This window comes from Balaenoptera ricei, chromosome 8, assembly GCF_028023285.1.
Source record: "Balaenoptera ricei isolate mBalRic1 chromosome 8, mBalRic1.hap2, whole genome shotgun sequence".
NCBI lineage: Eukaryota > Metazoa > Chordata > Mammalia > Artiodactyla > Balaenopteridae > Balaenoptera > Balaenoptera ricei.
The window spans coordinates 76355669-76373313 of NC_082646.1; the positions used below are offsets into that span (position 1 = coordinate 76355669).

Below are 17645 nucleotides of genomic sequence, written 5' to 3' on the forward strand. Positions count from 1 at the left end.
GTTTCTTCATCCGTAAAAGGGAGAAAATTTGCATTATTTGGAGACATTAAATGAGAGGACTACTCTGGCACATGACTGTTTCGTTCCCACCCCAAACCCTGCCCCCATCCCAGTGGCTTTCTGCACCCGGATTACCACCGTGCCTGGGCTGATACTATGTGCTGACTTTAACTGTGGATTTGGAAGAGTCAGAGAGACACCAGTATGAAGAGGTGGCTGCTGAAAGCAAAGCCTGCCTCCCCCAAAGAGGCATCTTCCTTGGAGAGGATGGCCTCGGTACCTCAGGCGTTTGGGATAAAAGCAGCCATTGTTGGGGGGGGGCACCCACGTTTGACATCCCGTGGCAGAAGAATGGTGCAGTACCCTGAGTGGGTGTCTTGGATATAACAGATATGCCCATAGCCTGATTGTGTACCTCTCTACTAACTGGGTTTGGCAGGAGGCCAGGTGAGGAGAGGGCAGATATGGGCTGGGGCTACAATGAGAGAGGCTGGACCTCTCTGCACCTCTCTCGGCCTGCAGAACTGCAAGGGAAGTGTTTGTGGAGAGGTTCCATGACCCTCTCTCTTAGCTTCTTTTCCCTGCCTGGCCCATTCTGGGTGCCCCAGTTCTGGGGATACAGATCCCTCTTCCAGGACAGGGGATGGAGTCCATGAACCCCTCTCAGAGAGGCAGAGGTCCCCACTGGGCTCCTAGCCTCAGGTTCTGGGCCTTCACTCAGTGTCTTAGCAATGGAAATTTCCACACACTCAGATATACCCACCACAAGGGGTCATGTAGTGACTCCAGGGTAGGTGGGAGAGAGGAACTGTGGCTTGAACTTACTGTGTGCCAGGAAAAACGATCATCGTAATGGTGGTAGCAGTGACCATGTATCCATCTCTGATTTAGTGCTTTACACATATTAGTTCATTTAATCCTTCCAGCAACCCTGTGTTGCTGTTAGGTACTGTTAGAAACCCCATTCTACAGATGAGAAAGCTGAGGCATTAAGAGGTTAAATAACTTGTCAAAGGTCACACGGTTGGTTAGTGGAAGAGCTCAAAGGCATGTGATCAAACTCATGCAGTCCAGTTCCAAAGTCATCCTCTTTTCAACCACTGTACTCACCTCTACTGCTTCTCTTAGTTAATCTTGCTCCAAAGTCCTAGGAGGTGGGTGTTACTCATGGCATAGGTGAGGCAACTGAGGTTCAGAGAGGTTCAGTGACTAGGCCAAGGTCACACAACCAATTAAGTGTCCATGCACATCTGTGGGACTCTTTCCATTTCACTGAAGGGCTTCCAGGAGAGCAACTGAAACCTTGACATCACCTCTTACCCCATGGGTAATAGGGAGGAGTATGCAGAGGGGGCGCCCAGGTCTTTGCGCACTGCCCAGCCTTCCATCTCAAGCACACTGGCAGGCAGCCATGAAAGCCCCATCCCTGCCTCTTTGCCTTTCAGACCTCATCCCAGCATCACCCCAACATCACTTCTCCAGGAGCCTTGGCTGCCTCGACAGTCTAGGTTCTTTATCTGCTAACATAACACTTGCCTTGCTTAGTAATTATACATCCACAGATGTGCTTGTGTAATTATTGTCCATTTTCCTGATTGTATTGTAAGCTCCATGAGAAAAGAACTTTGGCTCTTACTAACATTATATCACCAGCAGTTAGCATACTATCTGGCATTCAGTACCACTGAACGATGATTTAAGTGAATGAATGAATGAGTAGAGCACCTATGAAGTTCTAGATTCACACTTGGCCCTCTGTCTCCATTATCCCCAATCCTGGCAACAACACAGTGAGCTAGTTACCATCATTCCCATTTTCCTGATGAACAAACTGAGGGCCAGAGATGAAATGAAGTGACCCTTGCTCAGTCAATGGGAGGTGAGATCAGGATTCACACCCAAGTTTGCCTGACGCCACCCCAGTCTTCTCTCTCCTTCACATCACTCAGAGAAGAAACTGGAAACAAAAAAGCAGTGATAAGCATGGAATTTCCTGGTGGTCCAGTGGTTAGGACTTTTACTGCTGAGGGCGCAGTTTCAGTCCCTGGTTGGGGAACTAAGATCCCACAAGCCATGCAGTACAAGCGAAAAAAAAAAAAAAAAAAAAAAGCCGTGATAAGGGACTCTGCTCAAGCTCCTCCTCTAGGGAAAGGAGAAGAAAATGAGGTTGTTGATACCGGACAGGATTGAAAGTCAAGAATAAAGGATCAAAGGCAAGGGAAGAGCTAAAATGGTCATGGGAGGAGATTCTAGCAACCTGTCTTTGATAATTCAGCAGGAAGTCAGTCTTGCAGGCCAGATGCCTTGGAAGACTGGATTCTCCATCTCCACAGTCAACTCTTCAGGGTCCCCTCTACCCCCTTGGAAAGGATAAAACCCTAAGAAGCAAATGATTGTGAATAGGAATTCATTCACCATCCCAAAATTCAAAAAGACAGTCTTTGTGGAAACGAGGAAGCCAGGGTGACATGCTTGACAGTCTTCTTTGCAGCCTTAGGGAGACTGACTGTGTTAGATTCACATTTGATGTATGTCCAGACTGCCTTGAGGAAAAAAATTTTGATAAATGTATCAGTGAATGTCTAAAATTCTCGCACAATGTGGAGCTTCAAGAAAGATGCCATTTAAAAAAAAAAAAAGACCGAATGGTATCTTGCCCCCCTGTTTGTAAAACCATCTTTCTAAGCCAAAATATAAAAGAAAATCCTTGTATATTTTGTTCTTTTCCACCCTTCAAGCTCTTAGGTTTTATTTGCCTTGGGTTTGGAGAGCGAGTAGAGATCAACACAGCTGTTTATGTTTAGTGGCTTCGAATGATCTCAGGGCGCAAAAGATCCTCACGGGTGTCTCTGCATTGTTGACAGTTTTTAGACCAGCTTTCACTCAGCCAAGGGGTAGTGTGAACTAGAATTCCTTTTTACATGTGCCCAGCAGGGTTCGTTTCAGGCATACAGGGGCCTACTTTCTTCTCCGTCCTCTCTCTTTCTGCAAGATGAGGACTGTCTTCAGGCTAGCGTCGTGGCTAATAGAGACAGCTTGGTAGGTCAGTCAGAAAAGGATGGATTTCCTAGTCCCTCTCCTCGGGGGCGGTCTTGGCACTTCTGCAGAGGAGGATTCTATTAGGAGCTGCTTCCCTGGAAGGAAGGGAAAACAGGAAGGGTCTCTGGAGTAACTGTTCCTGGCTGTCTTAGAAGGAGGGAACCCTGCTTGTTAGTGACTTTCTTATCTACAGTCATCCCTCAGCAAATGTGAGGGATTGGTTCCAGGACCCCCTCGGATACCAAAATCTGTGGGATGCTCAAGGCCATTATATAAAATGGCGTAGTATTTGCATATAACCTACATACATCCTCCTTCCGTACACTTTAAGCCATCTCTTGGTTACTTATAATACCTAATACAATGTAAATACTATGTAAATAGTTGCTAGGGCACGGCAAATTCAAGTTCTGCTTTTTGGAACTTTCTGGATTTTTTTTTTTTTTTTCCATCTGCTGTTGGTTGTATCTGTGGACCTGGAACCCACGGATACAGATGGCCAACTGTATATAGATCTTATATATGTATATATATATAACTAAACTGGATTTAACTGAACTGGATTTTAGTTTAACTAAAACTGGATTTTAATCTTTTATAGCTAACAAAGCTTTTGTCTGTTTGTTTGGGAGAGGACTCATCTCTCCTGCCTGAAAAGGTGGAGGGCAGAGGTGGATATAAGCTAGCTAACTTCTATATCACCAGCATTTGGCACAGGGCTTTGTTCACTATGGGGCGTAATGAGTGTTCCTTGAATAAATAAAAGTTTAAAACAAGTAAAGATACTTACTTGAAAAATGCAGCAAAACTGCATGGAAAAGTAAGTTGAAATCAACCATAATCCCAACCCTTTAAAACAGTGATAGAAAAATAAGAAGGAATGACCAGTCCCCTAACTTGCTCCTCCGAAATAACCGCTATTAGTATTGTGATGTGATTCCTTCCTTCTCCTTCTCTTTATAAACGTATTTATTTATATATATGTAAACACACATAAACATATTAGCAAGTTTTAACAATAGCCAAACATGTATGTAAATAATAACATAAATACCCCCATGACAAATACTTTTTTAAAAAATAAATTTATTTATTTTTGGCTGCATTGGGTCTTCGTTGTTGTGTACGGGCTTTCTCTACTTGCAGCCAGCAGGGGGCTACTCTTCGTTGCAGTGCCCGGGCTTCTCATTGCGGTGGCTTCTCTTGTTGCGGAGCACAGGCTCTAGGCACGCAGGCTTCAGTAGTTGTGGCACGTGGTCTCAGTAGTTGTGGTGCACAGGCTTAGTTGCTCCGTGGCATGTGGGATCTTCCCGGACCAGGGCTCGAACCCATTTCCCCTGCATTGGCAGGCAGATTCTCAACCACTGCTCCACCAGGGAAGTCCCGACAAATACATTTCAAATAAAGGAAAAAGAACCACAAAGTACATACCAAAGTTCTACATGATTATTTTTGTTATCCATTGTTGAGATTTTTCATGCCAGCACACCTTTTCTGAGCACAGACCTTCATGAGTTAACTGCTCCAGGCCCTCCTCAGAGAGCCCTGAACCCTGGGCACCACGCACCTCTCCCAGGGCCAGGAGCCCCTCTGCTAGCAGATGCTTACCAGGCCCTGTACCTGGGGCAGAGTCAGAGGGTAGGCAGGAAGGCTCACAGGAGGAAAGCAGTAACCCAAAGAGGAAATGGGTGGAGGGAGCTTGGAGCATGCTGGCTTCTTGCCTGGGGGCCCGCACTGACCAGAGGTCAGGCTGCTTGATGCCGTCTGCATGGCTGACTCCCAGGCAACATTTGGGCAATTACCCAGCTGCCTTTGGGCTGCACAGGCAGCTCGACTGGCTCAGTGTGTCTCTCAAAAAGAAGATCTTGCACAGAAAGTAATAGAAGGCCTGGGTTTTTCCAGATTGTCCGTTCACGTTGATTAAAATTGTCCAGGTTCTTGCCTCTTCATCCCCCACTCTAAAGTGTTGAGGGAGCAAAGTCTTTGTAGCATTTCTTAAGGCAGCACTTTTCAATTTGCCTGCAGCCGGGAGCTTTATTAACAGACAAATGCTTGGACCCCATCCCCAGAGTCTGATTTAATTGGTCCAGGGTGGGGCCCGGGCAACCCTGTGTTTTCAGTTCCACAGGTGACTCTGATGGACAGCCAAGGCTGTGAAGCCAAGTGTGAGAACTGATTCAGAGTCCATGAGTGCCTGTTTAAAATGCAGACACGCAGATTCAGAATTCTAGGTCTGTTGGGGATGTGCGGTTAGGGTTTTGATCCTTTAAGCCCCAGTTATTCTTAGGCTTCTATTGGAGTGTTAGTTCTACTATTTGTCATTTATTTCCCTGTTTGCTTGCCCTGTTCTCTCAGTTTTTCAGTTGTGGAAAAGGGCAACCCTCAGGCTGGAAACAACAGTTGCATCATTCTTTGAACCTTGAGAGCAGGGAATGAGCACTTATTCTTATTTGCTCCCCGTCATAATGCCCAGAGCCTGGCACATAGTTGGCTCTCAATTTATTCACTGAGTTAATGATTGAGCCACACCATATCAGATAAACCAGTGGTTTACCATATATTTGTTTGACATTTAGTCAGGGCTATTGCCTCAAACACCTGTAAACACACACACGCACACACACATTCACACATACTCCTTACACTCCAGCCCTGCAGGTAGAAGAAGCCACTGTCTTCAGCTCTCAAAAAACAACCCAGAGATTACTGTTGAGCATACTGATCTGCACACATCCATCTGGAAAAAGGTAGATTAGAAGCAAGTGGAGGGGGAGGGGGGTGAGCAGACTTTCTAAATAGCTGTTCTAAGGTTCTTACCCCAGTTTCTCTGCAGTCTGAGATGGATGGGCTCTCATTTTCAGCCACTACCAAAAGGTGAGCATTTGTGCCAGTGCTGAGATAGGTGTCATAAGTTGCCAACCCATGCCATAAAAAATTAAGGAAAAGTGCATTTTTGAAAATAAGCTAGTCTGATTTTTTTTTTACTCTCAAATAAATTCAAGAATGTTTGCTTTTTATATTATTCTAGAGACTTGCAACATGTCCCTTCATCATTTATAGTAGGGGTCTCCAAGAGTCTGTTGATTCTTTCCCCAGATTCCTGCATTTTTGTGTGTGTGGTAGGCTGGGGTTTAGATGTTTCAGGCTCTCTTAGGGCTGTCTTCTTGGGAGGTCAGGCGCAGCCAGGGGTCTTTAAGTCAGATAAAGGATGGGTTGATGGGGTTGGTCACTTGCAGGTCAGCTCCGAAGCCCAATTTACACTCAACTAATCACCAGTGGCTGATGTATAGGATCAGAAAGCGGTACAGCTGGCACATCCTGACCTGAGGATGGTTCTTACAGCCAGAGAATTGCCAAACTCTTTGGATGATGATTCAGTTGTCCTGGGAGCTTTGGTAATATGTTTCAAATTGGGAGATTTTGGAAGTTTAGAGTCCAAAAGAGAAAAAGAGAGAAGGATTGTCAAAGTTGGGATTTAAAATAGTGGGCTGGGACTTCCCTGGTGGCGCAGTAGTTAAGAATCCGCCTGCCAATGCAGGGGACACAGGTTCGAGCCCTGGTCCGGTAAGATCCCACATGCCGTGGAGCAACTAAGCCCATGCGCCACAACTACTGAGCCTGCGCTCTGGAGCCAGCGAGCCACAACTACTGAGCCCACGTGCCACAACTACTGAAGCCTGTGTGCCTAGTGCCCGTGCTCCGCAACAAGAGAAGCCACCACAATGAGAAGCCCACGCGCTGCACCGAGGAGTAGCCCCCGCTCGCCGCAAAGCCCACATGTGGCAACGAAGACCCAAAACAGCCAAAAATAATAAATAAATAAATAAATTTTTAAAAATTAAAATAAAATAAAATAGTGGGCTATCCACAGTGCATATCATTTTTTAAAAAATAACATTTAAAAAAAACCCTGGATAGTGTGTTCTTTCCAAAGCAGTTTGCCATACGCTGAACCAGTGTCTTCTTTAGCTGCCCATGCTTGCCAGACTTATTGATTTAAAATGACTTCATTCATGTTAACACAGCATCTATGTGGAAGGAGTAACTTTATAGGACATTTTTATAATTTGAGGTGATCTTATTTAAGGAGGAATCTTGCAATTATCTCTTTTGCCTCAGGGAAAATATAGCTTTTTTTTCCCCTTTGTCTGGTTATAATGACAAATTATTTTGCTTTAAAGAAGGAAAATGAGGGAAAGACAGGAAAGATATAAAGGGAGATGAAAAATGTTCCAGGAAAGAGCAAATAAAATTGTTAAAGGGATGCAGAGGCCAGGAAAGAAATTTGGAAGTAGACTAAAAGATTCACTCCTTTTCCATCAAGAAAGATGAGAAGTTATAAGACTTTAGTTAAATAAATCACATAAGGTTAAGGTGAACTGTCATGTGTTTACCAAATCCTAGAGTATTAGGAAGAGGTACTTTTCAAAAAAGAATGCATTGTTTTTCATATTAGTACATATTTGAGGGTCTCAGAATCCAAAAAAATGACCTTGGTACAAATATGATTTAAATGGGAGATCCAAGATGGCAAATACATAGCATGTATGTCACTAGGTCTCTTTCTGTACCCAGGACAGACATTATTAATTGATCAGGCTGCTGTTTCCAACTTAACTAGATACATGCACCCTTGGAATTCATTTCAGCACAGTGTGACAGAAAGTCAATTAGCTAGAGATGGCCCTTGAGATGAACCCATTTTGCTACCTATGGATTAGCCTTACTACTCAAAGTGTGAGCTCCAGACCACCAGCATGGGTGTCATGTGGGAGCTTATTCTGAAACCAGAATCTCAGCCCCATTCTAGACCTACTGAATCAGAATCTGTATTTTAGCAAGATACATAATTCTTATGTATATTAAGGTTTAAGTGGCCCTGGAGGAGCACTGAATGCATGATATATTCATTAGGGTGGAAGTTCTGAAACTTCAGAGTGCATCAGAATCGCTGGGTTAAACACTTGGTAAACCTAGATTGTTGGGCCCCAGCTCCAGAACTTTTGGTTTAGAAGATCTAGGGTGGGGCTTATCAAACAAGCTTCCAGGTGTTGATGCTGCTGGTGGTGGTCTGGGGACCACACTTTGAGAAAAACTACATTAAGGCCATGGAAATACTTTGGAATATTTCCATGACCTTTAAAGTCAAAGACTGCAGTATATTTCCATAACTCTTGCTACATCTGGCAGAACCAGAATTCTGAGTAGGAGAGTCCCAAGGTTTAATACAGCATAACATCTCTTATGACCTTATGTACCTGGATCTAAAAGGCTCTCTCCTGGTTAATTGCTGCTGGCACCATTTACTCATCCATTTGATGACAATCCGGGTAGCTATTCTGTCCACAGCATTATACTCAATGCTGAGAGAATCTAATGAAGGTTTAAAATGCAGTTCCTAACTTCAAGAGGCCTTCTCTTTAAGAAGAAAATAAACATGAAACCATAAATAACAAGGTGGCATCAGATGGTAAAGGGCTGAGTGCTAAGTAAGTGGCACGGGCCACGTGTGCTTTAATTTCAGAGGGAGGAATACCTGAAATTGTATACAAGACTGTGTGCATTTCAGTCTCGCTAGAGTAGAAAGTTGCTGCATAGAATGGGTGGAGATAAGATAGGAAAGGGAACAGGCCAGGGTAAGAGGCCTTCTTATTTCTTAATACTGCTTTGAGAGATTGTTTTAAAACTTTATTTCCTGCGATCTGGATAATGACAAATCAATGCTATCGGCATTGAAAATCAGGCTATAGGGTGGGCATACTGTGAAAACCTGTATCTCAGAGCCAGAGAAGAGAAACAGCTTATAAACAGAGATGACTGGGGTGGGGTGGGGTGGTGGGGGGGTGTTGTGAGAAGCAGTAATTTAATAATAGGGATAATAATACCCAACTTACTGGTCTCTCACATAGCTAAGTACCTGTGCTAAATGACTGTAATGAACGATCTCGTTTAACCAAACAACAGTATATTATATATATGTAGTCAAACCCCTTCCTTACTCCCAGTGAGAACCGAAGTTTTGTAAGCTTTGTCAGAGAACTTGCCCGATTTAAATCCAGGTAGTTCTCCAGGGGTGGGGGCTTCTCATCAATGAGGGGTCTGGCCTGCCTGTGTCATCTCTTCCAACTCTCAGCGAGGAACCCATAGAGCACCTGGGACAGGAGAGAAGTCCTCAGGCGAATTAAAGTCAAGGAACCTGTAGGGCCAGTGCGTCCGAGGCGCGGACAGGGAGGGGCTCCTACATGAAGCGCAGCAAAATTTAGCCCGAGCCCGCCGGGGTCATGGAGCTTCTCCTGGCTTCCTCTGGTCAGTCTGTGGTAGGTTGCAAGGAGGAACCGTCTTGGGGCGGGAGGCTTCGCGGGGTATTGTATGTGCCTATAAATACTTCAAATAGTTAAGTGAAATGTGCAGCCTTTGAAAGCTGGAGAGGAAGCTATTCGGAGGCCCCCCAGCGCGCCTGGAAGAGCTGGCAGAAAAGAGAAGAAATGGCTGGCGCGTCCTTAACGCGGGAGACGAGGAACGGCCCTGCCCAGACCAGATGGGGGGCCGCGGGGCTGCAGGCGCGACTCCGGAAGCCTCAGACCGTTAAGGTGACCAGAACAATTTTAAAAAGGAAACAAACTTCCCCGGAGCCTTTCCCGCGGGGCCCCGAGGCGGGCGCTTGCGTTCGAAAGGGCATTTTTCAAAAGGTTTCAGCGACGCGGGGGTGTCAGCCCGCGGGGGAGCGCGAAGCCCGAGCAGCGCTGCAGAGCGGCCACCAGCTGGCTTTGTACTTGCGGCCAAGCGCGGCCCCAGAGTTTCGGCGGCGGCCCGGGAGTTGAGGCCACGCCCCCCTTTGCAGTGAGAGCCGCGGCTGCAGATTGGCCCGCCACGGACCAATCGGCGCGCCGGGGCGGCCCGGGCTGTCAGCGCGCGCCGCAGCCGCGCGGGTAGCAGGCTGTCCTCCCCTGCGCGGAGCCCCGCAGCCAGCGGAGCCTTCCCGGGAAGCGCGGCGGCGGCTCGCGAGCGCTGCGCTGCCCTGCCCAGCCCGCCAGCCGCGCGTCCCGGTGCCCGCGCCCCACGGCCACAGCCTTGCTGCGCTATAGCGCACGGAGCATGTGCAGACCCGCAGGCGCCGAGGTGCTATCTGTCCGGCGGGCTTCTGGGCAGTGGTGACTGTCACGCGTAGAGAGACCTTTCGGGAGCTCTCGCCGCGCCTCTGCGTAGCGGGTGACACTGCGGTGCTCGCGATCAGGGCGGCAGCTGCCTCTCGGTGAAGACGTCTTGGGCTCCGTGCGCCCTCCCTCTCCCCCCTATCGTCCTTTCCCTTCCCCAGCTGCTTGCTCCTTAGCTCGCCCGCTCACACCCGCAGCCTCCCGGAGCGGGAGGCGTGGGTCCCCGCCGCTTCTCTTCCAAAGGGGCCTCCTCACTTCGGAGATGCAGTGACAAGTTAATATGGGCGTCCAAGCCTCGAGTTCCCAGGAGGAGAATCACAAGAGGCAACAGCTCCTGAGCACCCGGAGCCCTTGAACAGGCCGCCCAGGAGGGGCGTGAAACCCGGCTGCAGCATCCGTCCAGGTGGGACCAGCTGAGCGCCGCGACCAAGGCGAGCTCGCCGGATTGCTCCGAGATCCCCGACCCGGGGATATTTTTTTCTTTCCCTCGGCTGGTGGTGGGCGCCTCTCGGGCCGAAGCCCGGCGCCTGCTCTGCTGCCCGCGCTGCCTTTAGCGGTCGCCTCCGCCGCCGCTGCCAGGGACGTGCTGGGAAAGCCGAAGCCCCGGGAGAAGATGCCGGCCATCCTGGTCGCCTCCAAAATGAAGTCGGGACTGCCCAAACCCGTGCACAGCGCCGCGCCCATCCTGCACGTGCCCCCAGCCCGGGCGGGCCCCCAGCCCTGCTACCTCAAGTTAGGAAGCAAGGTGGAGGTGAGCAAGACCGCCTACCCTAGCCAGATCCCCCTGAAATCGCAGGGGCTGCAGGAGCCGGCGGGGGAGGGGCTCCCGCTGCGGATGAGCGGCTCGGTGGAAAACGGGTTCGATACCCAGGTGAGAGGTGCTGTGTGCCGGGGCACTGTTCTGGGAGAAGGGTGAATACTTGCGGGGGGGGGGTGTTGGCATGGCCGGATAGGAGACAGGGCTACCCTGTGCGCTGAGAAGGGAACCGTCCCACTTAGGCCGGCAGATTGGGGGTTGCGCGCGGAGAGTGGGCTGGCCAGTGGGTGTGGCCGGTGACCGAGGTTTGCCTTAAGGAGCTCTGTGAGACCGGGGTGCGGGCACGTCTGCGGCTTCCTTCTGGCGGGCACGGTCAGGGTGTTCTCAAAACTGTGCCGCACTGGAAAAGTCAGGTTCTGCATGTTGAGAGCTTGGCCCCAAGAAGGCAGTGTCTGCTGCAGCGTCTGTCTGTCTGTGTGTCGGTTCAGCAGAGATTCTGTCCCTGCCAAGGAATGGTCCGAGGCCTCGTTGGGCTCCACGCCCTCTGGCCTGGCTGAAAGATCCAGGGAAAGGGGTCTGGGGGTGGCAGTGTACCTGCTCCCCTCGTCTTGAAGATGCCTGCCCCTGCCCCATCCTTTGGGTTGACAGGATTCCAGGCACGGTGCTGGGACTGCAGTAGAAGTGCTCGGTGTACCAGCGGAGGCAGGCAGCTGGAGACTCCTAGCGTCTCGGCTGGCTGTTGCGGTGGGCGGGGGTGCCTGCCTCAGAATGGCTGCCCGAAGCTAAGCCCCTCCTTCTTGGGTAGCAGATCCTGATGCCGGTAGCCCGGGTGACTGGCGCCGGGGTGGGGGGATGACTTGAAAAGAATTGATGACTTCTACCTTTCCAGACAGAGCCCGCATCACCCAATTCGGCTGGGTGACGGGCCCTAGCCATGCAATCTCTTTTAAGGAAATCAGCAAGGGCCAATCAGGTTCTCCTGGCCTCCTGCCCTCTCTGCTGCTTTTTTTTTCTTTTTTCCTCTTCTGGTAGGAGGGAGCAGGGGCGTGCTGTATTTTCTTGGCAGTTAGTCAGCAGGGACTTTTGGGGACAGGCAAACCTGACGGATGTGACTGTCCCGGTCAGGAGAGGCGGGAAGCCAGCGGGGGAGGTAGTTTGGGGCTGGTGTCAGGGAAGTGGCAACAGACCAGCTGACCTTTTTGGCACTTACTCTCTGCTGACACTGTCTCCACCTTCTCCTGGAGATTTCTCTGATCAGAGGCTAGAACTCAACACATTCCTAGCCTTTCTGATGGAGGAACTGGAGCTGGAAGCTAATTGTAAGCAGACTTTTGGAACTCTGGGTTGGAGAAGGCCCTCAAAGCAGATTAAGCTCCCACGCCAGGCTGATAAGCATGCCCCTTGCTGCTGCACTTGCTAAACATGTTTGGAAGCTGACAGGTTTGAGTGATGGTGTGTGGGAGAAAGATTTCCCCCAATGCTCCCAGGGCCTGTCTCTGCCAGGGTTTTGTGCTCTGCGCTCTTTTTCTGCCTTCGACACAGGTTTGTACGTGGGCTCTGAAATGGGAATGAGCTTGGGGGTGCAACCTTGTGAGGATTTCCCCTCCATCCTTGGAGACGGGGCTGATGAGGTGTGGTGGGTGGTATGCAGGAGGCCAGAGCAGTGACTCCGGGATGTGACACACAGCCTCCAGCCTGATGAGGAGGACCCAAGGAATGAGAGGGAAAGTGGACACTGGGATCGTTGCTACCCAGGCAACTGTTCTACTGTTGCCCATTTGACCCTTCATTTAACGAACACTGTCGGTGGACTTGCCATGGGCAGGCTCTGGAAAGGTGATTCATCCCTCTTTTTCCTGAAAAAATGATCTCCAGCTGCTGCCGGAGGAGCTGGTGTGGTCCAGTTCCCTCGAGGCTTTTCTTCTCTCCCTCGCCCTTGGCCCACAGTCCCCTGGCTGCCCCCACGCCACCTGCCTTGCCCTCAGTGGGACCTTGTGTACTGACCATGTGGATGGTTTGGATGGATTGCTGAGGAAATTGGCCACTTCCCAGTGGGCTATCCTGTTTTTTTCCAGCCTGCCCTTTCTTTATTCATGGCCGAGCTTCCTGGAGGCTCTTCTCTGTGGCAGGTTCAGATCCTTTGTCTCACTGCCTCACCCTGGCATCCAAGTGACATTGGCAAAAGGGGTTTTCCCATCTTTGGACAAGGCTTCCTCCCCCTTTGCCTGACATGGTGTCCATTCACCATCCAGGAAAGCCTCTCCATACGGATCGAGGACTGTGTCAGACTTGACACATCTGGTAGTCCTGGACTCAAAACCTGGTATTTATCACTAGAAGATACTCAGGAGATGATGAGTTAAATGGCAAATGATACCTTGGGGCATCTGACTCCCCTTTTATTCAGGGGGCTTTGGGGAGAAGGCTGGGTTGTGCAGTGGTCAGTAGCACAGGCTTTAAAGTCAGGTGGATATCCCTGGTATCCTGTCTCCACCGTGTACTAGCTGGTGACCTAGTCCATTAACCTCTCTGGGCCTCACTGTTCCCATCTGTAAAAATGGACGTTAAACAACCACACAAATTATGAGGATTAAGAAAAAGAACATATGTAAAGTGTCATATATACATATGTTTATATATAAACATATACATACATCATGTAGACATATGTATAGACATATATAAGTAACATGTGTAAAGCCCAGTGTCAGGCAAATAGGAAACACTCAATAAAATGAGCTATTCGTATTGCTAAACCAAGAGATGGGGCATCATTGAACGTAGATCTAATAGCCTCTCAGTGAGAAAAGGCATAGCTTATTCTGTCAAGCCCTTGAGAAGGTATCATTCAGTTTGCAAGGATTTACAGAGCATCTGTCACATGCCTAATACAGTACCAGCCATGGTGGGAAGATGAGAGAAGTGCCTGATGTGCCAGGCTCTTTACATACGATCTCATTTCATTCCCACAGTAACACTTAAAGCATATATAACATTTTCTATGACAGTAATTTCCTGTAACATCTTCTTTAATGACAATAATATAATAATGGCGAGTCATCACATAGCACTTCCTATGTGCCAGGAATTGTTCTAAAAGACCTCATTTGATTCTTACAACAATCCAATGAGATAAGTGTTATTATTCTCATTTTACACATGAGGAAACTGAGGCAAGGACCGGGTTAGTAACCCCGTGAGTAGCAGAAGTAGAATTAGGACTCGGACAATCTGTCTCTGGACTCCAAGTCCTAAACCAGCATGCTGTAGAGAGAGAATCATAGGGACTTGCCAGTTACTCGCAGGCCCTGATTTCTAAGACCACTGCTCTAGCCATTGAGCGGGAAGAGTAAGCAGGACTTAGCAAAAGGTAGAATAACTTGCTCCAGGTCATCCTGCTCCAGGGTGGCGAGTGGGGGGCCCAGCTCAGGTTGGTCTGGCTTCCAGGCTGGGGGGGTCTTCCCCTCTTCACAGCTGCCTTCCTCCTGGATGCTCTGGCGGATGTACAGGGTGATAAGACACGGCCTGGGCCTTGGAGATCTTATAGTCTAGTTGGGAGGCATGACTTGATGTACCAAGGGCATCAGGCACAACACGAAGAGGGCTGAGAGGTATGCTTGGGGCTGAAAGGAAGGAAAAGGCCACCATGGCTGGAGAAGTCCTGAGGGCCTCACGGAGGAGGCAGGAGATGGCGGGCTCCAGAGATGGGCAGGAATGGCTGGCTGGGGAGGAGAGGGGGTGATATGAGCATGCCAGGGAAGGAGGAGGAGCAGGGCCACGCGGTGGTGCGGAGCAGGAGTGGGTGTCACCACCGGGAAGCCGCACCTTCGCCTAACAGGTGATTGCTTCGTATCTGGTGTCTTCGTTTTGAAAGGTAATCATGAGCAAAGAACAAAGGCTTCTTGCAGTTGAGGGATTAGATTTGCGTGCTGCCTTCGTGGTCCGTAGTAATCCTGAGCATGCAGGGTAGTTATGAGAAGGTGGAAGGATGGTGTCCATAAAAGACCCGTTTCATAACAGCCCCTTGGGAAATGACAGTGATTATTATTATTAGCTTAGGGTTCAGGATATCCAACATGGTAGTGATGCGGAAAGGACGTGGGTCTCGTGGCTTTTATTAGGCAGCGACTCTCTTGAGCCAGTGACAACCTGTTCTCCCCCAAGCCTGCTGTCCATCGCCATCAAGTGTGAAAAGACCTGACGCAGCCAGCAGCTAGCTTTTAGGTGCAGCCCCCACTGCCGACTTGCCAAACCCCTCACCTTGAATCTCTCCCACAAACCTACAGCTGGGGCTCGACCCCCAGAGAGAGGAACTGCTCTGCAGCCACAGATCCCTCCCGAATTCCCCTCCTGGTGTTGGGATACCTGGGCCTTCCCCCAAGAATGAACATTTATAGCATCTGCTCTGTTAACATGGCGTATAAATTATGACCATGTGCAAAGAATTGTTTTAGAGATCTGCTCTGTGTTAGTTCAGAAACTCCGTCCGGCTGACCTTCAGATAAGGAATGCTTGTGAGCTATTTGAGGAGAGGTTAGCCTATTTTTAAGAAGCAGTTGCAGGGGAAAAAAATTATATATATAATATTTTGATATTTCCTGTTTTTAGGAGCCTGGGGTTCAACTTGCAACTCATTTCTTTAAAAAAGTAATTAGAAGTGATTGAAATCCTCTGTGGGTGTTTTAGATGTTTAAAAAGAAAGCGCGGGCGAGGCCCCTGGGAAGAGAGCGCAGCTCCAAGCTTGCAACCTGTTGCAACTTTGCCCCATTGTGTTTTGATTAGAATCCTTGCTCCATCATCAAAGTTGATTATGGATTTGATTAGTGCATTTTTCTGCTATTGTGTTATTCCCTTTCTTCTCTTCCTCGGTTCTTGGAGGGGGAATGTGTAGCGTGGTTATCTGCCAACATGCAAGAATGTTTATAGTTCACGTATTATTGCTTATTCCATGGGTTAATTTTCTGAAGACACTTTAAGGGTGGGACTGGTGGCTAATTTAGGGTATCATTACGTGTGTATATATGTGTGTATAAATACATCTACTTCTGGATATGTGTATATATACATATATACACACACATATACAAATATATACACATGGAACAGCTTAAAGTAATGAGCACATGTAAGCACACACACATCAAAGGCCAGGCTGGGGGAATTACAGCCCAATTTCCAGCTTTCAGAATAGCTAGATTTGCTTCCCACTTCTCATACTCCCTTCCTCTGTGACCAAGATTGAAGCACCAAGTCTTGGTGTCCCATTTTATTGACTTATAAGACATAAGAGATGTGGCCTTGAGAGAGGTGTTTTAATTAGGCCTTAGTGAAGCTCCTGAAGCCAGTCTGAAAAAGCCAAACCACCCAGTGAGATTTTGGCTTAAGGTCAGAGACTCTTATTTCTTAGAATCAGTCTCATCAGCAGGGAAGGGAGTAGTTAGGGGGCATCTGCTATGTGCCAGGTAGTAGTAGACTGCTATAAATGATTTTATGTATATATAAATTTTATGTGTATATGAAATTTAATGTGAAGCACAAGAAACTGGGTAAAATGTAAAGTGGCCCATGCCTTTCATATGAGGAAGCTGAGACCAAGGGAAGTTATCACTTGGAGACAGTTTTAAATGGTAGATTACACTTAACTGAGAGACAGACCTGGGTTCAAATCCAGGCTTTGGGCAAGTTATTTAACATCTCTAAATGTGTCTTCATCTATAAAGCAGAAGCGATGATGCTTATAGGTTGTCTGTGAAGATTCAGTGAGATAATACAGGTAGGTTGCTGAGCACAGAGCCTGGCATGCAATAAGCAAGGAATATGTGATATTGCCTATTTTTATTACCCAAGGTCAGAGCCAAGTTTGGAAACCAGATCTGCCTCATTCCAAGCCTGTGTTCTTTCTACCCTACCTCTCTGCCTCTCAAGTGCACGGTTGATTACATGGAGGACAGTTGACTTGCACTGTGGAAGCAGAGAGCATAGCGGGGCTTTGGTTAGATGAATGAGGGTCAGGGTCAAGAGTAAATTAATGTAGTCATATCCAGAGTTGTGAAATGAAACCTCCACATTTTGGTCCCAAACATGCCATCTCTATAGCACTAACCAAGCTGAGGGATCTGCTGCAAACCAAACTTATGGGAACCTCCTTTGTACACCCAGTCTGAGCTGGCACTGTCAAGGTGATTGAGTGGAGCTGGCCAATCTGACAGCACTGCCCAGGACCAAGAATGGAACAGTCCCATTGATTGGGCTTCTGAATGGTTTCTTATTGTTCTGAAGGCAGAAGGAAAGCCCTCTTCTCTTACTGCTGGCATGATTGTGGTGGGAGCTGAACCTTGTGATCAGCTTGGTCATTAAGGTGCCCCAAGGCATGGCCAGCTGCCCAGTGGTGTTTTACTGATAGCCACGGGGCCACTTTCAATGGTGACTCTGTCTCTTGGTCACATTGTTCAAAGAGATGGACAATGTGTTCCTAGAATGTCTTGGGCAGAATGGTTCATGTGATTTTGGGAACAAAACTGGGTCAGGCTTTTGTGCTTCAGTCCACACAAGACACTAGTGAGTGACACAAAAGTTTTCGCAGGAACCCCAAGTCGCCCACGCAGAACCTAAAGAATGACTCATGACTTAGTGCTCCATTTCCCAAGGAAAACAGACCCTCTTTTGTGTTTTGCAAACAGTAGCCCCACAGCCTC

At 48.4% G+C, this 17645-nt stretch overlaps 1 protein-coding gene across 12 annotated transcripts in view; it reads left to right on the forward strand.

Annotated features, from left to right (window-relative positions):
- Window positions 1–10553: 10553 nt before the first annotated feature.
- Window positions 10554–17645, forward strand: part of NAV2 (neuron navigator 2) — a 411390-nt gene continuing 404298 nt past the window's right edge. For 5 of the 12 annotated variants that reach the window (XR_009504671.1, XM_059931256.1, XM_059931258.1 and 2 more), the window contains exon 1: window positions 10554–11064. Coding sequence is in view for 11 of the 12 variants with exons in the window: in XM_059931256.1 (XP_059787239.1) it covers window positions 10807–11064 (258 nt within the window). In the remaining variant the exon portion in view is untranslated. The remainder of the gene's footprint in view (window positions 11065–17645) is intronic. The other 7 variants (XM_059931260.1, XM_059931264.1, XM_059931257.1 and 4 more) reach the window with 3 other exon arrangements.